Genomic DNA, 24,485 nt, shown 5'->3' with positions numbered 1-24,485 from the left:
CCAACAGGCATGTGCTATGTATGCTGCTCAGTATCATGGATGACATACAAGTGTCTGGACTGTTCGCCAGATAGCTACGTTATTTAAGAAAACAGGAGGTGTTCAGCCACATGTGAAACGTCAACCACAACCTGCAACAAATGATGATGCCCAAGTAGGTGTTTTAGCTGCTGTCGTGGCTAATCCACACATCAGTAGCAGACAAACTATGCGAGAATTGGAAATCTCAAAAACATCGGTGTTGAGAATGCTACATCAGCATCGATTGCACCCATACCATATTTCTATGCACCAGGAATTGCATAGCAATGACTTTGAACATTGTGTACAGTTCTGCCACTGGGCACAAGAGAAATTATGGGATGATGACAGATTTTTTGCACGTGTTCTATTTAGCGACGAAGCATCATTCACCAACAGCGGTAATGTAAACCAGCCTAATATGGGAAAATCCACAATGGCTGCGACAAGTGGAACATCAGCGACCTAGGTGGGTTAATGTATGGTGCGGTATTATGGGAGGAAGGATAACTGGCCCCCATTTTATCGATGGCAATCTAAATGGTGCAATGTATGCTGATTTCCTATGTAATGTTCTACCGATGTTACTACAAGATGTTTCACTGCATGACAGAATGGCAATGTACTTCCAACATGATGGATGTCCAGCACATAGCTCACTTGCAGTTGAAGCGGTATTTAATAGCATATTTCATGACAGGTGGATTGGTCATTGAAACACCATACCGTAGCCCGCACGTTCACCGGATCTCATGTCCCTGGATTTCTTTGTGTGGGGAAAGTTGAAGGATATTTGCTATTGTGATCCACCGACAATGCCTGACAACATGCATCTGCACATTGTCAATGCATGTGCAAACATTACGGAAGACGAACTACTCGCTCTTGAGAGGAATGTCGTTACATGTATTGCCAAATGCATTGAGGTTGATGGACATTATTTTGAGCATTTATTGCATTAATGTGGTATTTACAGGTAATAACGCTGTAACAGCATGTGTTCTCACAAATGATAAGTACACAAAGGTACATGTATCACATTGGAACAATGAAAATAAAATGTTGAAACATACCTACGTTCTGTATTTTAATTTAAAAAACCTACCTGTTACCAATTGTTCATCTAAAATTGTGAGCCATATGTTTGTGACTATTGCAAAGCAAAAAAAGTGGTCCAACTAAAACATTCATATTTCTTTATGTACTACATGAATATGTAATAAAAAATTAGGGTTCCTATTTTAAAAAATGCAGTTTATATCCATTTGACCTATGGCACTGCCATCTAGAGGGCCAACTATAGCACCATCTGGTTTCCCCCTTCAAGCTAGATAAGTTTCGTTCTTTGTAGTTTTTTCGTTTGATGCTTATTTTGTGAGATATTTGGACCAGTCACAATCAATGAACCACCCTATATATATATATATATATATATATATATATATATATATATATATATATATATATATATATATATATATATATATATATATATATATATGCATGTGCAAACATTACGGAAGACGAACTACTCGCTCTTGAGAGGAATGTCGTTACATGTATTGCCAAATGCATTATATATATATATATATATATATATATATATATATATATATATATATGTGTGTGTGTGTGTGTGTGTGTGTGTGTGTGTGTGTGTGTATTGTGTATTGTGTTTGTTATTGTCTCTACCAACGTATCAACACTTTCATTTGGTAAGTTACAGCATCTAAGATGTTACAGCATCTAAGATGCTGTAACTTACCAAATGAAAGTGTTGATATGTTGGTAGAGACAATAACAAACACAAACACACACGCAAATTTCAAGCTTTCCCAACCCAAGGTTGCTTCATCAGGAAAGAGGGGAGGAGAGGGAAAGACGAAAGGATGTGGTTTTAAGGGAGAGGGTAAGGAGTCATTCCAATCCCGGGAGCAGAAAAACTTACCTTAGGGAGAAAAAAGGACAGGTATACACTTGCACACACACACACACACACACACACACACACACACACACATCCATCTGCACATATACAGACACCTGTCTGTACATGTGCGGATGGACATGCATGCCTGCGTGTTCTCCCTTAAAACCCACATCCTTTCGTCTTTCCCTCTCTTTCCCTCTTTCCTGATGAAGCAACCTTGGGTTGCGAAAGCTTGAAATTTGTGTGTGTGTTTGTGTTTGTTATTGTCTCTATCAACGTACCAATGCTTTCATTTGGTAAGTTACAGCATCTTTGTTTTAGATATATTTTTCCCACGAGGAATGTTTCCCTCTATTACATATATATATTGTTGTGTCATCATCATCATCATCATCATCATCATCATTCATCCCCATTACGGTCAGAAGAAGGCAATGGCAAACCCCCTCTGCTATCTCTGCTATATGTAACGTATATATTATATAATTGTTGTGTGTGTTTGTGTGTGTATGAGTGTGTGTGAGAGAGAGAGTGTGTTTGTACTAGTGGTACTTTATCATTTATATGGTTAGGTTTCAGTTACTTCAACTTGTTTTACTAAAAAATCAATGTAGTTAGGGCATCAATAATCATGTCATTTGATTTTCTTCAAATTCATTGATTTTCTGCACATAACTGTTCCTTGCTAGACCATGTCATAGAAAAAAAAGTAATATATAGCATTTCTTGGTCAAGGCGATGTACAGTCAGACTAATACAGAGTACATTATCTGAAAGAAACCCAAGGAATTCTTGTGTTTAATTATTGCCAAAGCACAGGCAGTGTTAGATTTGGTGCAAAATTGAAGTATTTCTTTATTTTTTGAGATGCAGGCCTCTAAAAAATTGATGCTTCTCAGAGAGAATCAGATACTGACTAGGCTGGCAACCATAATTTACACTTATGGAATATTGAACTTTATTTCTGAAATTCAAAGGTCACTTGTCTAGAAATAATAAGCACAATGGAAAAAAGGACATTTTGAAAAAGGTTTCAAAGAATATTATGTCACCTCACAATGATGAAGGGAAAGGAAGAACTTAAGTGGTACAATAATTATGTAGAAAATATATAAACCACCACAGAGGCATTATCTGAATGGGATGGAAATCAGTAGATGTGATGTACATGTACAGACAAACAAATGATTGCAATTTCAGAAAAAAATGGATGGTTTATTTAAAAGAATGAGCTTCACATATTGAGCAAGTCAATAAAACATGGATCCACCTCTGGCCCTTATACAAGCTGTATTCAGTTTGGCATTGATTGATGAAGTTGTTGGATATCCTCCTAAGGGATGTCTTGCCAAATTCTGTTGGACTTGTGCATTAGATCATCAAAATCCTGAGCTGATTGGAGGGCCTCACCCATAATGCTCCATATGTTCTCAATTTGGGAGAGATCTGGTGACCTTGCTGACCAAGGTACAGTTTGGCAAGCATGGTGACAAGCAGTAGTGAAGCACACTGTGTGTGGCACTATTTTGGTGAAATGAAGCCCAGGATGGCTTGCCACGAAAGGCAACAAAACAGGGCATAGAACAAAGTCCACACACTGTTGTGCTGTAAAGGTGCTATGGATCGCAACTAAAGTGATCCCAGTATGAAAAAAATGACACCCCAGACCATTACTGCTGGTTGTCAGGCTGTATGCTGGGTGACAGTCAGATTGGTGCCCCATTGATGTTTGGGTCATCTCGTTGTTTGGAATAGAATCTCATTGACTGGAGTGGAATTGTCATCTGTAATGAGTCCCACTGGGAACTGAGCCCTGACAATCAGTCAGTCTCTGGAGATTCCCTGGGCACTGGTGGGATTCCAACCTGACTGTCACCTGGCATATGGCCTAACAATCAGGAGTGGTGGCCTAGAGCACCGTTTCCTAATAGCAAGACCAACCTGACTGTTGCCCACAATAGGGCCTGACATCAGGAATGATGGTCTGAGATGCCACTTCTTTTCATACCATGATCCCTTCGGTTGCCGTCTGTGCCCCTTACAGAACAGTAGTACGTTGACGATATTCTACGCATCCTCTGCTTTGTTGCCCTTCATGGCAACAGATCCTGGTCTTACATTTCAGCAAGATAATGCCCTCCTGCATATGGCAAGAGTTTCTACTGCTTTTCTTCATTCTTGCCAAACCCTACATCAGCCAGCTAGGTCGCTGGATCTCTCCAAAATTAAGAGTGTTTGGAGCATTGTGGGCAGGGCCCTCCAACCAGCTTGGGATTCTGATGATCTAACATGCTTATTGGACAGAATTTTGGGCAATATCCCTCAGGAGGACATCCAACAACTGTATCAGTCAACACCAACCCAAACAACTGTTTGCATAAGACCAGAGGTGGACCAATACGTTATTGATTTGCTCTATTTCTGAAGCTGCTTCTCTTGAATATCCAATTTTTCTGAAATTGTAATCATCTGTTTGTCTCTACATGTACATCACATCTACCAATATTATTCAAGTGAGTGCAAATAATTGCAAGATGCACAAATTATGGGTGTGACGAGAATTAAATGGCACAGGAATAAGAAAGATAAGAAAAACAGGAAGTGAATAACTTTGACAGATTGTCTCAAAAGCGCTATGTCTTTGGTTCTTTTCTTGTTTACCTACTTATCATAAACTTTTCATGCTCTAAAGTAACTGGTTGTTATTTCAGGACATAGTTTGGGTGCTGGAGTAGCTGTTCTCCTAGGTCTGATGTTGCGTTCAAAATATCCTAACCTCAAGGTTTACGCCATTTCCCCTCCAGGTAATTATATGTTATACAGCTCATTGTTGAACTGAAATCTTATTTACATTATGTTGAATTATTATCATAGGTTCTGTATTCATCCTAATAGAAAAAGTAAATAATTTGCTAGCAGAGCACAGTGGTGTTCAAACCAACCATCAGATTGATGACATCTTTACTGTACCTTACAATGATTGTTTCTCTTCACTACCATTAATTCATTCATCCGCCTTGTGTTTCCTCAGTTCCACTGTGAGAAATAGCCTTAAGGATTGTAAAATAAGTTAAAAAATACAAGGAGCTCAGAAGATGTGGGGTAAAGAGGACCTGAGATCGCAACAAAAAAATGGGTAAACCGAATACATATATTTTTTCCTGAGACTGCTGTTTACTGTGCTCACAGAACATGCTAAATGTCACGTTTGAAAGCCCACTATATTACTTACATGTTATTCATCAGAAAATGACCACATATTTACAATTACATTTAATATCAGTTGCTTTCAGTTTGCTGTCAATAAATAATTGTCCAATTTTCTCTTTTCCTAGTTTTCATTCACTTATTTTCTGATGACAGTTCTCATTTTCTGGAGAGTTAAAACATATGTATAGTCAAATATAACAGAGTAATTCATTTCATTGCCTCTTTGTGCATAATAATGGGTTCCTCAATCGCCTCATCATCTCTATTCCTCCAGCAAACACATCATGTGGCCACTCAAATCCCAGTTCATAGGCAAAACTATTTCACTATTTGTGTATGTTACCATCGTCTACATCTCTACTTCCATTAATTTGTTTCACAAGATTGGTCAGAAGTGTAGCAGTGTCACATTTCTCACAACTATAATCTTCAAAACCGCTTTTAAGCAGAGGTAGTTGCATTGTCTTCCAGTGGTAAGACAGGAGTCACATGCATAATAGCTTATTCAAAATAAAAATAATCACTCTAATCATAACAGAATACTTTGAGCTTGGGTATTTCCTTTCTTCAAAATTTGCCCAGCTATACTCAGATAATCTTCACCTAGAAAATTGTGAGCTTGCTGTAGATTAGGATATAGGATAAGATATTATAAAATGTCACTATAAGTCCCATTAACAGTCATAAATATATCCTGCCTACGTTATTTGTAGAAGACATTTAAGTGTGGTCTATATCTAAGACATTGGTTGCAAATAGACATTTTAAGTACCATAACTTAACAGTTGCTGTTTAAGAAAAAGCTGCTAATTTTCCAATTAGACCAATACACTGCTGTCTGTGTACTACAGCATTATTTGCACATGTGATTATATACTGACAGTTATTGAAGAAAAATAGTTTCTGTGTCTTGTGAAGCCAGAGGCTTATTTCCTTTATATTTTTCCCTTTAGAGAACTATCAAGGATCATTAAGTATTACTGATTTAAATAATAAATACCAGTACATTTAAGAGTGCACTCTTTAATATAGTATTAAAAACTCCTGTACTCTGGTATCAAGAGCTGTACATTGGCACAATAATAGTCACTTCTATTTTTTTTCTTATGGAGAAGACATGATGATTGGGCATCAGTTTCCATTGGAGAAGAAATGGTTGGAATGACGGTTCTACATTATATAACTCTGAATAAATAATGCGCTCCACTAGACCCCTCTTGACAAAAAAGAATCATGCCTGCCAAACATTACTAAGGAACTGTGTGACATGACAGATTAATGTCCAACTGTTTTTTGACGTTTGTGTCTTTGCTTTGTTACAAGCTGCATCAAAATTGATCAGTCCATTGATAGTTGATGAGCAGTTTTGTACAGACATGTTCATGCACTCCTCCAAAAAGTAAAAACATTAGGGTTGTGTGCAAACTTATGTTAAACAACATAGCTACATGTTTTGCACAATGAAAGAAACAAATGCAATGTGTCACCTCAAATGGATCCTACGCTACAATTATTCCTGAATTTGTACACAGCTTATTGTTAATGCCCAAACAGAAAACAATGATTTTAGTTACATCTGAAAATGGAGGAGCAACCATTCAAAAAGGAACATAAATTGTTGTAGGAAAGAAAATATATGTTTAGGAATTCATCAGAGAGTCCTCAGTGACACACGTCTCCATCAAAACTCATGTTGATTTTAATACAGCATGATGTTTCTCTTAGAAAGAAGATCTCAAGGACTGCAAAGATAAATTTGAGTGAAGTGAATGAAAAACTAAAAAAGTTAAAATCTTTTGAAGATCATAGAAGTATGAGGAACTGAAATTGCCCAGCATAGAGGGAACTGATCTCAGGTCTATTACTGTCATAAAATACTGAGAGAAAAAGGTCCGCATGAACGGCCATCAACAAACTGTGGCCAAGAAACAAGTGGACCACCTTGTTGCTGAACATGCTGCCAAACAAGATATCCCTCATCTTAATGACTGCTTCACAGCCTGTGCCATATGGATCCTTCCCACCAACACCAGCTTTTCTGAACTGCGCAGGTGGGAACTTCCCCTGCAATACATCCTACGTTCCCGTAACCCTCCTGACCTCAACCTTCATTAGTTACTGTCCTCACCCATCCAGCCCCCTCCCTGTTCCCATTGCAGCACTACACAGCCGTCATTTAACTGCCTCACCCAGTCTATTAATTTCTTTTATTTCTGTGCTCTCCACTACTTACCCCCTCCCCCCTCTGAACCTTCTCTCCTGCCCTCTGTCGAAACTGCAACACTTGACTGTCTGCCATTCCCACCATACTATCCCTCCCCCTCCCCCTCCCCACCCCAGTCTCCTCCTTACCCCCACCCAGTCACCACTCCCATCATGCACTGGTGCTGCTGTTTGCAGTGTGGTCTCAGCTCTCTGAGACTGCTGATGTGTGTGCAAGTTGCGTTTATGTGAATGTGTGTATGTGCGTGTGTGTATGTGTGTCTACTGCTGACAAAGGCCTTAATGGCCAAAAGCTTTAATTGTGTGAATCTTTTTGTTGTGCCTATTGCTACTCAGCATCTCCACTATATGGTGAGTAGCTACTTACCTTCTCTGGTATTGATAAATTTGTCTTTTATTACAGCAACAGAGTCTGTGATACTATTGGCTATTTTGTTACATTATGCTGCACATTTCATTCATCAAAACTGAATTCCCATTAGCTTGATGTTATCTTAATACATAATTCATAGAAAAGTCACACAATAGTCATGAAACACAAGCTAAAGTCACTATTGCGCAACTAAATTCTGGTGAGATGTTTAATTTCATTATGGAGACAGTGAGTTGTTATTTGTTAGTTTTTTTCAAATGGTTTACGTATAGCTAAGGAATAAAACTCATATTGCATTTACTGCTTTAATACATGTTTCAAAACTGGCTGCATGCTTTGTCTTGGACAGTATATCTACATATCGTGTGAATTGCTTTGAAATCTGCAGCCCCACATGGCACTTTGGTTCATTTTATTGTTTGTTGTATTTCACATTTGGGTTTTAAACTTTTATTGTTACAAAATGTTGTAGCATTGCTATTACCAAGAGTTGGTTTTTAATCAGTTATTTGTTTTTACAGCTGGTGTTTTGAGTAGGGAAGCAGCAAAAGTGACAGAAGAATTTACATTTTCAATTGGTGTGGGAGATGATTTTGTTATGAGACTGGGCGTGGACAGCATGGAAAACATTCGAACAAATGCTCTCCATGTGTTAAAATTTTGTAAACTGCCCAAGGTAAGTGGCTAAACATTATCTGATCTACTGTTTGTGTCATAGTTGATAATGACAATAATAATGAAAACTGCAATGGTGGTAGTGGTAATAATAATTATGGTAATGATGAACACAGTGATGATGGTGATGGTGGTGATGATGATGATGAAGATGATGATGATTGCAATAAACTCAACAACACAACTGAGGCCAACAAACCCATTTTCTGGTTCCCTGAGTCCAGACTATGTGAACAAGATGAAATTAAGTGCCACACTCCCCTCCTTGAAAGCAACGAAGCACCTGCAGAAGAATCAATAATTGTAGAGCTGCGTAAACAAGGTCCTCAGGAATCAGCTGAAATGTTCCAAAAGCAAATTTAAAAAAAATTGGATTGAAGAAACCCTACCCAAAGACTGGAAAATAGCTCTAATCCATCCACTGCAGAAGAAAAACGTCAGCTACAGAGAAATATTCCTCCTACTGGTAACCAACAGAATTCTCTTGTCTGTCATCCAGGAGTGCTTAGAAAGCCAGGTCAAGCACCAAAAATTGGAATACCAAGGCGGCTCCAGGAAAGGTTGTTCAACAGGAGAACAAATCCATAACTTCAAAAGCAACACCAGATACTGTACTTTATAGGTCTAAACAGTACATATCAGCCTTTTTGGCCTTCAAGGAAGTCTATTATTCAATAGGCTGTGAAGCCCTGTTCAATATCTGTAAGGAATTTGGGCTGACCTTACTAGCATTAAGTAGAACCGCCTGACAGTTACTAACTCCAAGATAAACTTCCTAAGTTGCCTCTCAGAGTTCTTTGTAATCAAAACAGGAGTCAGATAAGGCAGTGGACTGTTTCTGATGCTTTTCAACTGTGTTCTTGAAAAAGAAAAAAGTCATCAGGACTGGTGAAGAAGACTGATGGAAACTGACTGTAGTCCAGTAAGAATGGGAACTAAATGCAAAAAAATCATGGTAGACTGACTAGCTTTTACCAGTGATATACCAATTCTGTCAAATGACATAGAAAATGCTAGCATTCAGATCTAACTGTTAAAGGAAACTGCCAAACATACTGGCCTGCAGATATCATTAGAAAAACAGAAAGAATTAACATCATCAAATAACCCCACTCCCCAGTGTAGAAAAATTTAAGTACCTGGATGAGATTATTATGAAAAACAGACTAGACATGGAAAACCTTAATGAGTAAATAAGTAAATTTCAACAAGCCTACCAGATGTTGAGCATGACCCACAATGGAAAATGCTTTTCACAAAACACTAAGATACAACACTGTGAAACAGTTCTGAAGCCAGTAATTGTGTATGCAGCTGAAAGCCTACCCCTAAGTGCAAATAAAAACCTTCTTGAAGAACTGGAGAAAAAAGTGTGCAGAATCATTATAGCAATCATGGAATCCAACCACAAGAATGGCATCCACCAAGAAAGATCCAGCAAGGAAGTCTTTGCCAAAACAGAGAAAATTACAGAGACAATTCAAAAATCACATGCACAGTTTTACTATCATTTTCAACAAATGGATGGGAACAGGTTTACCAAGGAGATCTTCCACTTTTTTGATTCAGACCCCAAAACCATAATGCCCTGGTTCAGAAATATTAAACAAGACCCACAACTCCTACAAAATCAGACCCAAAGATGACTGTGACAGGGCTGTTTTCTGCAAAAAGATAGTGACGAATGGGCTGCATCAAGCCAAGCAACCATGCATGGAGGAATGTAAGCATGTCCACTCACAATGAATGAAGGAAGTGTGGCTGTCAAAGAAAGCAAAATTCACTGACAACTATAACAAGACTTAACATGATTATAGATGGCTTCACTGTAATGATAATAATAAATTATTTGAATGTATTTCATTAATCTTCACACAGTATTAATAATTCAGATGTAGTAGCATTTTCATCACCTATTAGAAGTCCATGTTGAAGCATTTTCATCATCTTGGTGAAAAATATATTGAACTCAAAAAATAAAAATAAATCTTACAAAGAATAGTTCCCCTATTCAAATCTTCACTGGTTGTCACCCTCACCTAGCCTCCTGCTTCCACTCTGCTTGCCCTTTCTTCTCTTGTCATTTCACAATCTGCTCCACCCCTATTGAAACATTTGACTTCCCTGATTTTCTCTATCTCTCTCTGCCCCCCCCCCCCCTCTCTCTCTCTCTCTCTCTCTCTCATTCCCAATACTCTGTTACTGTGGATTGCTACCATAATTAATCCTGATTTTTCTAATGTCTCTGAGCACAACCTTACTCCACATTTCCTACCTCCCAGTGCTTTGCTACTCTCTCCTTGTCTTCCACCTTCTCACTTTCATATCCTATTCCATATCATACTTTTTATTTTATTTCTTAATGTAGTTTTACTCATATAAAACCCTTTGGAGGAGTGATACTGTTACTAGATTCTACTGAATTTTACAGCTATTTTTGTAGTACATATTGTTTACTTATCATGTGGATGTTACTGTTGTTACTGCTTAGAGGTAGAATCAGTACTATTCTTTATATTTGTTTCCACAAACATTTAATGCTAAATTTAAGTTTGGCTAGTTTCTTTTGATTAATCATGCCATTTCAGTCACAATTATTACTGTAAGCACCCTTTTGATCATTTCATTCAACTCTTACCTTATCTTGCAGATGCAGGTAGTAGTTAGAGCTATCTAAATATTTCAATAACACCAATATGGAAAAAGACTGCTAAAATATTAAAACCTTTAGACAAAGTCCTGCAACTGCAGTGGAACACACGCGCGCACAAACAAACATGCGCGCACGCGCACACACACACACACACACACACACACACTCTCACACACACACACACACACACACACACACACACACACACACTTGGCCACTGTTGCAGGGCACTGGACCTTATTGCAATTGTAATTGCAATTACAGAGCAGAAGTCTGCTGGGAAGGGTGGTATGGGTAAGGAGGAGGCATTAAGAGGGAATGGGGAGGGATAGTAGGGTAAGGGTGGAGGAAAATATTAGTGCAGTTTGTCAGAGCATGTAGAAATTCGCTGGGGACTGAATATCACTGTTGGATGCAGCATTGAGAGGCTCTGCTGGGATATGGGAAGTTATGAGGGCAAGGGAGGGGGAGAGGAGTACAGAATGGAAAAGGGCTTTTAGGTGCATTGGTGGGATAAAAGATGTGTGTAGAATTGGGGTTGGAGTGGGAAGGGGATAGGTATGGGAGGTAGAGATACCAGATATTTAGGCCAGGGGGTTTGGGAATGGAGAATATGTTGCAGGGAGAATTCCCATCTGCACAATTTAGGAAAACTGATGTTGGTAGGAAGAATATAGATGGACGACACAGGCTGTGAATCAGACATTTAAGTGAAGCACATTGTGTTGGGCAGCATGTTAAGCAATTGGGTGGTCTATTTGTCTTTTGGACACAGCTTGATGGTGACCATTCATGCAGACAGACAGCTCGTTAGCTATAATGCCCATATAGAAAGCAGCACAATAGTTGCTGCTTAGCTGGTAGACCACAAGGCTGCTTTCACAGTTGGCCCTACCTTTGATGAAATAGGGGATGCCAGTGACAGGACTGGAGAGGGTGGTTGTGGGAGGATGTATGGAACAGGTCTTGTTTCTAGATCAGTGGTAGTCAGCCTGGTACATATCACCCAATAGTGGGCACTGCAGCTTTCCTGGTGAGCAGCTAGAAAACTCTAGTACTAACAAAGATACAAAACTGTGTGATACATAACAAAAAATTGACTATCCCTGATCTAGCTCTATTGCAGGAATAGGAGCCATGTGGCAAGGGGTTAGGAGCAGGAATGGAGTAGGAACAAACAATGATATTACATATGTGTGGTGAGTGACAGAATACCAAAGTGGAGGATAGTGGGGAGGATATTCATTGCAGGATATGATGAAAGGTAGTCAAAACTCAGACAGAGAATGTGATTCATTCATCCTGTCCTGGGTGGTACTGAGTCATGAGGGGCATGCTCCCTTGTGGCCAGGCAGTGGTATTTGGGAAGTGATAGGTGACAGTAGAGACAAGACATGAGAGAGGCCTGTTTCTGGACAAGGTGGGGAGGGTAATTTTAGTCTGTGAATGCCTCCATGAGATCCTTGAGATATCTGGTGAGGGACTGCAAATGATGGCTTTGGATTGAGCCTGATTGGTACATTTGGTGGAAAACACATTTCTACTATAGGGATCAGGAGAATGAGACAAGGTTTTCAACAAGGCAGCTGGATTTAATTTGGGAGTGGGTCAAGAGGCAAGGCCATTGGAAAGGGTTGATACTCCTGTGGGACTGAGTCTTTTGGAGGACAGATTCATGACTGTTTGCGGGTCTGTTTAGGTTTTGATCTGCAACATGATTATAATCCTGTTCTGCTAAGGCCTAAATCCCACAGATGTATCAGTCCTTTTCAAAGGCCTTACCTTTCAACCCACTCCTAAATTCAGTCATGGCTGGACTTGTTAAAGATCCCTCCTTCTCCCAATCCCTACAGTGAAAACACTTTTTTGTTACCAACTCTAAAAATCAGGTTGTTCCTTTACAACCTGTTGTCCTGCTCATTACTATCAATGCCACCTCCCTGTACATTAAAATCCCCATTCCTATTGGTTGTGCCACTATTGAGCATTACCTTTCCCAAAGTCTGACAGACTCAAAACCTACTGCCTCCTTCCTGGTCACCATAAACAAATGTATCCTCATCCGCTATTACTTCTCCTTTGAAGGCATCACCTACAAATGAATCAAAGATGCAGCAGTGGATACCCACATGGCACTGCCCTTTGTCAATCTATTCATGGGTCATCTAGAGGTATCCTTCCATATCACCCAGAACCTCAGATCCTTTACCTGGTTCAGATTCACAGAAGGCATCTTCTTGACCTGGACAGATGGTGAGGACACCCTATCCAGATTTTTCCAGAGCCTCAACACTTTCTCCTTCGAAGAACAAGTTGATATGCTTCTCATTTATGGAGAATGCCAACGAAATTCAGTGAGAGCTAGAGACTTATATGCTGAAAGATATCCTCAACGTACTCACCCTACACATCGTACATTTAAATATGTGTATGATAAATTGAGAACAACTGGATCTTTAACGCATCGGAAACATATCCAGCAAAGGAAAGTTACTAATGAGGAAATGGAAATTGGTTATCTTGCCACCGTGGTTCGAAATCCTTGTGTTAGTTCGCGTCAAGTTGCAAGGGAATCTGGCACGAGCCAGAGTAGTGTTTTCATGTTCTCTATCACTATAATATCATCCTTATCATATCAGTCTCCACCAAGAATTAACTGGTACGGTTTATATGCATCACATTGAATTCTGCCGATGGCCTCAACTTCAGATTCAGAGGGATGACACATTTATTAATTTGATTTTATTTACTGATGATGCTACATTCACGAACCATGGAAATGTTAATTTGCATAACGTGCATTATTGGGCAATTGAAAATCCATGTTGGCTGCGGCAAGTAGCACACAAAAAACTGTGGTCAGTGAATGTATGGTGTAAGATTCTGGAGGACAGAATTTAGGCCCCTATTTCATCAAAGGAAATCTTAATGATAGGAAGTACACCACATTCATGCAAGAAATATTAAGTCTGTTATTGGAAGAAATACCTTTAGGAACAAGGAACAGAATGTGGTATCAACATGATGGGTATCTGGCACATTTTTCGCTAATGGCTAGAAATGAGTTGCGGAGACAATTCCCAAATCATTGGATTGGATGCAGAGGAGATGTGTTGTGGCTGGCTCTTTCACCAGACTTGACACCTCTGGATTTTTTCATGTGGGGATTCGTAAAAGACATTGTGTATAAAGACGTTCCAACTACACCTGAAGATATGCAAGAGAGAATTGTCAGAACATGTGCTTCGATAAATGCCAGTGTGATAAGGAATACCACTCCATCCATGATAAGAAGATTGCAGCACTGCATTTATACCAATGGTGCTCACTTCAAACACCTTCTGTAAAAAGATGTTCATGTCACCTTTGTGACCTTCATTGACCTTCAAAGACCTTACTGTTACACATTATTGGATTTGTCTCAATAGCCAGTATCAGAAAATAAGTACCAAACTATAGCATCCCAGTAAAAAAGAACAAAGTTGACCTTCATATCTCTGAAGCAACCCCACCTAGCAACAAAAAACCAGCATCATATTATGGCCCCCGTTGTCCCACGCAATATTTATCCCACAAACTTTTCAGCTGTTATCATACTTTTGGAGTTATTCTTGGTGGCAATAGTTATTGACTCACCCTGTATAGCAAGGATCTCATGAAGGCCTTCACAGACCAAAATTGTCCTCCCAGCCTTGTCCAGAAACAGGTCTCTCATGCCTTGTCTTTCCATTCAACTGCCACTTTCCCACATACCCACTGTCTGACCACAAGGGAGCACTGCTCTCATTTCTCAGTACCATTCAGGACTGGAGCAGCTGAATCACATTCACCACCAGCTTTTTGTCTACATGTTATCAAGCCTTTAAATGAATATCTTCTGCACTATCCTCCTCACCTAATCTATAGTTGTATTCCACCACCCACCAAACCTATGCAGTATCTTTATTTGCCTCTACTCCCCTCCTGATCCCAACCCCTTGCATCGCGGCTAATATCTCTGCAGTAGACCTAGACACAGGACCTGTTTCATACATCCTCCTGCCACCACCTACTCCAGTCCTATCACAGGCATCTCTTCCCCCTACCCTTAGAGAAAGTAGCCATGTGATCTACCACTGAAGTTGCAACCACTGTGCCACTTTCTAAGTTGGCATGACAGCTAACAGGCTGCTTGTCCACATGAATGGTCACCCTCCAACCATGTCCAGGAGACAACTGGACCATCCAATTGCCAAAAATTCTGCCCAATATAATGTATGTCACTGTAAAAACTGCTTCAAAGCCTGTGTCATCTGGATTTTTCCTACAAAAACCAGCTTTTCTAAATTGCACAGGTCAGAACTCCACTCCCATAACCCTCCTGGCCTAAACCTTTGGCAGTCCCTGTCTCCCATACATACACCTTACTCTGCTCCCACTTCAACATTACACATGCCCTCTATCTCATCAACCCATCTACAAATCATTTTCCCTTTCCTGTTTCTCTCGTCTTCCCTTCCCCCTCACGATTCCTCATGAAACCTCTCCCCCACCTTCCCCCAGCACAGCCTCTTGACATGGTACCCAACAGTCATATCCTGTCCCCTCCAAACCCCTACATGCTCAAACAGGCAGCACTAAGATCTCTCTAGCATCTTCCCCCAGCTCAACCCTGCTATACCTTCCCTTCCCCATGTCATGTCTCATCCTTACCCCCATCCCAGCAGATGACTGCTCTGTCAGAGGCATTTGCAGTGGGCTCCTGTGGCCTGAGACTGTGGCCAGGTGTATGCGAGTTGTGCTTGTGTGAATGTGTTTTCTACTGCAGAGGAAGGACTTTGTCTGAAAGCTTTAATATTTTAGCAGCCTTCTTCCGTTGTGCCTGTCTGCGACTCCATGGCTCCTCTATGTGGCCAGTAGCAATATATCTTTTCCATTTTGTTGTTTTATAAGCTGTATCACAGTTGCAAATATAAAACAGTGATCCAGGTATTGTCAAATGTTTTTTATTCCAGTCTTTTATCACAACATTAAGTCCTTCGGTGATGACTGGTTTTAGTCAGTAATAACCATCTTCAGATCTGTTCTACCTCATGCCCTTATGCGATAAAGCTGTAATACCATCATCAAAACATAGAAATACACTCAGAAAATCATTGTCATGTAGAACTAAAATATAATGTAAAATAGGCCACATCATCCACACAGTTATTTTGCAGTTGGCGTTACTATGACAGTAACACCAGTTGCAAAATGACTGTGTCGACAACGTGGCCTATTTTAACGATATTTTAGTTCTACATGATGATGCTTTGTGGAGTGTATTTTTATGTTTTGATGATGTCATTATGGCTTTATCACACTAGGGCATGGTGTGGAACAGATCTTAAGATGGTCATTGCTGACTGAAACCAGTCATTGTTGAAGGACTTGATATTCTGATCAAAGACATTTTGTTGTTATTCAGTCAAAGATTTTCCATTGTTTAAATATTGTTTGACATTTCATTTGTTATCCTGCCACATTTTTCTGTGCTGTGTTTCTCATTCTAAAATTTTCTCCAGTATCGTATTCTTCTGAATGGCTTTGGATATGCACTTTTTGGCATACCTGCCCGTGATCTGGAAACTACATGGAAGAGTGATGCACCTGCTCCTAACACAACAGGGAATTTACCTCTGCTACTTAATACGTCAGAGACATTGCCGCCCAGTGTGAGTATATTTGATATGCTGCAATTTATTTTATTGTAAACAGAGCTCCTTATGACTAGCAAACTATATAAATTGAAGAGCTGTTACAGCTAACTCGAGAGCATTGTATAGTGAGGTATCCTTATACACAGAAATTAGTTTCAGAACAGTCTGAGCTGTAGAAGTGCATGTACAACTTCACTTAGTACTGTATATAACTGTGAGCTAGCTTGAAAGCTGACTGAAGATTAAATTGATGCGTGTCACTAAAACCAGTCCTAAAATATTAGTAGTTTTAACAGTTTGCAAGGTTGTGGCAGACTTTATCTATTACCTAGTTGTTTATTTTATTGAATATTTGGTTCAAGTGTGGGTCCACAGTCTCCCAAGAATTTTGTGAAAGAAAACATTGTCCATAATAGGCTGTACAGTTGTCCTTTATTCATTATGTGATCAGCTGATTTTGACACTATTGTTTTCAAGCACCTACAAAAGAATTCATAACATGGTCATGTATTACATTAACATATACACCATGGAAAATCATAAATATGACTACAAGTATGTTGAAATTCTATAGAAGCAGTCTTACTTACTTATGCATGAACATTATGGAATATGTTATATGTGTTGTGACATACAATTCATAGTGGCAGTTCTTCTGAAAAACCTGTAATTCTCAGGGAATTTCATGTCAAGTGGAAAAATTGTGGAAATCTCAGGTAATTTCTTAAAATTGAAACTGAATTTTATTGAGTTTTATAAATAACAAAATTTAAAATACTTAATACTTCAAAGTGTGTTAATTATATAAACATTACTCCATATACATTTTTGATGTTTCAAAACTTCAGCTAAACTACTGCTTGTGGCTGATAAGTAGCTCAGCTGAGAAGAAAGAAAGGTCATTACTGTGGTATGCTGCATGCCCTCCACCACCCACCCACCACTCACCATTAATTTATGAGGAGCTTCTTGACACCATCTTCCTCCTCACACCTGGAATTCTCAGGAATTTCTTTTCCAGATCTGAGTAGACACACTGCACTTGAAAACAAATTCTGTATGTGAAGCAATTTGTGAAATATTTCATCTACATTACAGTCTAAGAAAAAACATCTTCCTACAGGCATATAACCATGTCATCTCATATGTAAGCCACAAGACTTCCATGTACAGACTACAGTTGAAATCAGCTGTTCTAATTTATAGCAAAGGTACATTCAAAGATAACAGATCTTTGTATATTACTTGCTTTGCAGGTATGCCAATAAATGGGAGTTGATCTTATGTACAAAAACAGATTTTATGAAACATGTGTTACATCAAAATAGATTAATGAAACATGAGTTATATGTGAAAGTGGTATACATGGAAATATACATTATAAAATAATATTTGTACATATTGAAGGTACAAATCCAAATATGTATTTTTAGTGAGAATCAGTACAAAATGGTTATAAGAACAACATAGCATAGTGGTAAAATAATATGCAAAGTCTCACTTTTGTCGAGGATAAGATAGGGATCAGAGAGGGGTAGGGACTATCATATTATTTGTCTAAAATGCAATACATATAGCCTTGAAGAAGTGCAGCAGCACAATGAAATATAATAAATGTATACAATGCCTGCTTTACACTTATACATATTTCTGTTACTTCTCGGTGCAGCATAATTGTAAAAGCAGCATGTAATTGAAACTCAGGTAATATACATCTCATTATTTATGAAGTGTGTGAGAGATGAAAACTTAACATGAATGACACATCAACATATCATACGTACTTTCACAAAATGCAGGAGTGCAAGGTGTACAGTAATAATGACTATAAGACACCACTTTCTAATCATTGATATACAATCCAAGGTGATCCACATGCCTGTAAATATTGTTACAGCACTTCAGAATATAAAACATGACAATACACCAAGTAATAGAGACATACATGTTAGAAATCAAATGAATGTTAAAGAATTACTGAAGTAATAGGTACCACATACAAAAGCAACTTTTATACCCAGTTTAGTACAGCATGGAAGTTGATATGTGCTCTAACTGAATTAAAGTTAATAAAAACTAAAATAAAATATAGCCATGACTAAGTTATTAATAAAATATAAACCATGTAAGTACAGCGTTATTCACAATATAATTAAAATAAGTAGTGGATATATTATTCAGATTGCCACCATTATGGACATTAAGTAAACCATAATTATCTGTAAAACAAAGTTTTGGTCCAGCATGTCATACAGATAATATGATAGTATTTATTCCTCTCTGATCCCTATCTTATTCTTGACAAAACTAAGAATTTGTAAATTAAATTATCCCCATGCTATGTCATGCTTTTAACTACTTTGTACTCATTTAAATACATACCTGGGTTTGTACTTTGAATATGTATAAATATTGTTTTATAATGTACATTTCTGTATATACCACTTTTTCATTGTAAAATATGTTTCTTTAATGTATTTTTATGTAATATATGTTTCATAAAATCTGTTTTTGTACACAATATTAACTTGCATCCAGCAAAGCATGTAATATACAAAGATGTACATTATCGATAGTCATATATGTTATCTTTGACTGTATCTTCGTAAGAAATTAGAACAGCTGATTTCAACTGTAGTCTGACTTAGAAGTCTTGTGATTTACACATGAGATGACATGGTTATATGGTTGTAGAATAATGTTTTCATTCTTAGATTGTAATATAGATGAAGTATTTCACAAATGGCTTCACAAATGAAATGTGATTTCAATTGTATACCACAACACGTACAACATATTGCATAGTGCTTATGTACAAATAAGACAACTTCTATAGAATTTAAACACAATTGAGTGATGTTTAATGGTTTCCCATGGTGTATATATTTAATGTAGTTCACCATATGCTTGAAAATGACTTAGTCTTGAAATTGGCCAATCACACAATGAATAAAGGATATTTGTACAGTCTACTATTGACAATATTTTATTTCACAATATTTATTATATTTCATTTTAGTACATCTTACAATTAATAGAAAAAGAAAAACACATTTACTATGTTAACTACAAAGACCAAAACAGCACCTGATTATCTCATCAGGAATTACAACCTAATGAACGTATGTTTTAAATCATTCACAAATTATATTTTGCTGAACATATTTTTAAATCAAATTATATTGAACTAGGAAACATAATGGGGAATTCAGTGCACAAGGGAATCAAGTTACAGTAAGAGAATTTTGAGAAAAATAAACATGAAGTCTTTGCTGGATAATTAACTACAGGAAAAAGTTTACACAGTTTTAAAAAGTTTAAATGACAAAATACATTTTGTGTAATGTATTCTCATGCTGAGTAAGGGTAAATTTAAGTACTGTTACATGCTACCTTGAATAGAAAAGTAAAATTTTGAATTTGATTCTTTTGTGCCCTGAATGGTATTGCACTTGTATCTTCCTCTTGATTCTACTCTACAAGTTTCATTAAGGAAACAGTACTGGTAATGAAAACACATTTCTTGAATGTATAATTTTAATTTTATTCCCCGTGTCTGCTTGTAAGCAATGTTTCCAGTAGGAAGTCGTGCAATTCAGGTTTGAAGAAAAAATATTCACTTTCACCTCCCTGCTCTTGCAAAGCTGAAGAAGCTCTTATGGCAGTGTCACACAGTAGATTCTTGAAAAATGGTGATGCAAGTTGTAATATATAGCAGTAAGTCTGTGTGTACTTTTTATTCACTGTTATTGGTAAACTGGTTACTGAATATAATAGGATCCTGCTGGATGTTACAAAAAGTATGTCATGGAATGGGTGGGTTTCTTTCTTAAGACAATTTCATCTAATGGGACATCAGTTCAGAATCTGCTTAAACATCAGGGTTAAAGGAAGTTCTAGTTTAGAATGTTACCACCTCATAGTCAGCTGTTTGTAGCCATAACCACCAACCATCTTTTTCTGTTCATTACTGAGTTCTCCAAGCTTCCAATAGATAATAAGTCTGAGAATTTCATTTCAATGACCTCAGATCTGGGGGACATTTTCTTTGCTTTTCTAACAATATCCATACAATCCTTTAGTGTGTAAATCTGCAAAATTTTCCTACTGGCTTTCTCCACTAAACCAAAGACACTATCATTAGGTAAGTAAGAGTTTTCTGATACCAAGAATTTGTGATCAATGGTTGAGACTTCACACTGGGCTCTTTATATAACTTCGCAAGAGAAAATGACATTTTATAGTCTCTGTTTTGCCCAGCACAACTGTTTGAATATATGATTATTTTATTACATGTAGAGGCTACACACCCTAAATCTTACTCCAATCCATCAAAAATATTTCAAGCTAACATCTTTAGGATTTCCAGAACCAATTATTCTGACATCTCATAATTGAACTTGACTGAACAAGTTCGCTAAAGTACACATTTTGCCAACTGTAATCACTGCAATAACAGAAGGAATGAAATATGTTTCCTCTCTCTTCTTATTTGAGTTAATTGTGTCATTGCAACATGCAGTATCCTGGCACATCAGGGGCAGTGGGAGGGGGGGGTCATTCCTTGTAGTATACTCCTGCCCACAGTTTCACTGCCATTGCCTAAGTCTCCTCTTCCATTTCTCAGGATGTTGAGAGTGTCTTCTTACTCTGCTCTGTGCATTCTGTTTGAACTTGACTGCAGACATTATTGTCAGCTGCTGCAAAAGTTCCACCCCTCAACAGCTGTGCCATCTCCTGCATTAAAAGAAAAATGTGTTAATGTAACAATTACTGTAAAAGTACCATAAAATATTGTTCTCATAATCATCAGTCCACTTTGATTAGAGCTCACATGCCAATAAAACAAACCATTCAGACTTTGGAAGTGGATATGTTCCCATTGTGCTCTGAACAAAAGGCTACTTCCTCCTGTGCTCAATAGTGATGCCAATCATACAGCACTTATGACTCTTTTATGCTCAGAAAGCTGCTTCATCAGTAAGTCTTAAAAGTGGAATAAGTGCAAAATAACAAAAAATATATTTGATTCCCTTGTACTCTGAATGTCTTTCGTGTGGATATTAGCATTGAAATAATGAGGAATCGACTGCAGTGTGATGTTCTGTATTTTGTTTTTATTTTTGGTGTCATAATTCATCATATCTGGGTGTTACAGTAAACAACATTAAAAATTGTAACAGTTTCATATATCACCTATACATTATTGGTTACAATGAAACTAGAAACTCCATTTGGAATTGGCTGGCTGTGGCACAGAGACTAGCAGGAGTTGAAAGAGATAGAAAAGCAATAATAATAAGACATGGTTAGAAAAGTCATATAAGTAAAATTGTGGCAGATATTCAGGAAATACTATTGATCAGCTGACTTAAGATCACATGACCTCATCAGCTTCAGTGCCCCATGACTGTGGGCTATGTGTGTAGGACATTGAAAGAGACCATATACAGTCTGTCAGTAAAGGCAACAAAATGCAAATGAGGGCATAAACAGATTTTTAAAAAAGAGGCAAGAAGATCCTTCAGTCTGCAGCAGGTCTGTAAATGAATGTTCAGAATGACCAATCTGACAGTCACTCATCCACATCGGTCAGTTTTCAACCCCCCCCCCCCCCCCCTTCCTTATCAAAGATGAAATACTGGTTCTAGCTAAGAGAGTGGGCTGTAGCAGTCCAAAGCACCTTTTAAAATTGCTATTTAGTCACACAGCATTCAATGTATTAAAAATAATCAATGAGCATGTTAAAATTAACTCACACAGGCAAGTGACTGGCTGACAAATACAGCTTAGAGAGACTTATTCATGGCATAAAGCACAAAGTGAGCATTCCCACATGTAAATCTTTAGCTACTAGTTTCCCAGTTCAGGTTCCATAACATTTCCCAAACCTCTGCCATCACCTAAGGTAGCAAAGAGACCTTAATAATAATAATAATAATAATAATAATAATTTCTACTAGGCTTTGAGCAGTCTGGTATTGTGTGCAGCACCATCTCTGCTACGACTTTTTTTTCTGTTGTGGTACTAATTCTTCTCCTTCTACTGACCAGTTACTTCAAGAAGACAAAAAGCTGCATAGTTCTTCACTTGTAGGAATTTTTTTGAGGGCTGCTGCATGAAGAGAATTTAGAAATTATGGGACAAATCTGACAGTGTTGCTGTTTTCATTAGACAAAGCCTAATGAAATTTTTTTTATTACAAATATTAGTTTGAAGCTTAACAAATGTCTAGAGCATATGGGAAATTTGCCATTGTATATCACTGCTGCATCATTCATTAGTTGGTTTTATCAAATGTGTATCAGCCTGCACCTTAAAGCCACTGGAGGACAATTTTTGCATTGGTAATTACTAAAACATTCACTTGGAGCAAAAGGAAAGTTAGGGTTTAACATCCTGTCAGCTACTTGGTATATAGCCAGAACAGTATCTGCTCTACTCTCAAAGTTTCCAGTGTCCACTCTATGTCTTTTGAGTTACGAAAATCAAAATACAGAGCTATAGGAAGAAACTGGACCTCTTCCCACACTGCTCTATAAGCAAAAAGTGCTGAAGCTTTGTTGAGGCCAAATTTGAAAGCGAATATAAATTTGATGTGTTTAATCAGACTGGAACGAATTTTCCAAATAAAATGAAAGGTCATTTAATATCAGTAATAGAAAGTGTGAAAGACTGATTGTTTGTCCCCCGATGTGTTATGTCTGGCAGAATATCATTTGCATATTGAATGGATACGTGTGGAGAAACACAAGTTTAGCTCATTTTTCTCAAGAACTTAAAAGAAAAGACAAGTACCTGTTTGTAGAAGAGAAAATAGTCCTCAGGAATCGGAAATGAGCTATGTATACTGTCTTTGACACATTCCAGTCACTACCAGTTGCCCGGACAAATTATGGGTGCCTTGTGATCTCCCTAATAGTCAGTGCTCAAAGAATTTCTGGGTGGAGATTTGCTGTTTGTTACCCCATGATGCGTTATTTCTGACCAGTGACAGGTTGAAGTCAATTGTTCACTTTTTTAGTACTTTGGAGAGCCACTAGATGGATGATCCTGCTTCCACAAAGTGCTACGTGTCTTGAAAAGCATACCACAGGTGTGATCAGCTCCAATACATTTGTTGTTGCAGTGTTCTTCCTTGGTTGTCTTGATTGCAAAAGTTTGTCATGAAATGGAGGACAATTGACTGATGGGGGAACTCTAGGTCTGCTTGAAGAATCTGGTTCCAAAATTGACAATGATAGTTTTGAAATCAATGACAGTATTTCTGAAACAGATGCTGATTTGCTTTTCTCCTTCATCTTTTAAGCAGGAGCCACACAAAGAAGATGAAAAGGTTTACAGCTTCTGAGGAATTCCTGCAGTCATTATGGCCTAACTGGAATGTGTTAAAATCACCAGCAGGTTTCATGACATCATCTCTGAGCTTGCCATTTCTGTATGCTCACGAAATCGACTCATGAGTCACAGCTGTTGCCTATTTAATGAAAACTAATCACTTGAGTCTGTTATCAGGTACAAGAGGGGTCTACCAGAAAGGCAAGCAAGTATAACTGTGGACTCATGGCATTGCTGTAACATAAGCAGCCATTACATGTAACAATTATAATATATCAGTACTATAACTGATCAGTTAGCAGTGAATATTGTTCTTACATATATTTACTAGCTGACAAGCCTGGTATTGCTCCGTTATTCATTTTGCCAGTTTTCAATTAGAA

General features: G+C 38.0%; 1 protein-coding gene across 2 annotated transcripts in view; it reads left to right on the top strand.

Moving 5' to 3' along the window:
* The window catches only part of LOC126469582 (diacylglycerol lipase-beta-like), an 817,808-nt gene that overhangs the window by 767,478 nt on the left and 25,845 nt on the right, over positions 1–24,485 (top strand). For both annotated transcript variants that reach the window (XM_050096710.1, XM_050096701.1), the window contains 3 exons: positions 4,663–4,755; positions 8,279–8,433; positions 16,629–16,778. In XM_050096710.1, the coding sequence (XP_049952667.1) occupies positions 4,663–4,755; positions 8,279–8,433; positions 16,629–16,778 (398 nt within the window). The remainder of the gene's footprint in view (positions 1–4,662; positions 4,756–8,278; positions 8,434–16,628; positions 16,779–24,485) is intronic.

Source organism: Schistocerca serialis, chromosome 1 (genome assembly GCF_023864345.2).
Source record: "Schistocerca serialis cubense isolate TAMUIC-IGC-003099 chromosome 1, iqSchSeri2.2, whole genome shotgun sequence".
Lineage (NCBI taxonomy): Eukaryota > Metazoa > Arthropoda > Insecta > Orthoptera > Acrididae > Schistocerca > Schistocerca serialis.
The sequence above is the reverse complement of the archived record's forward strand: the minus strand, read 5'-3'. Positions and strand labels throughout refer to the sequence as shown.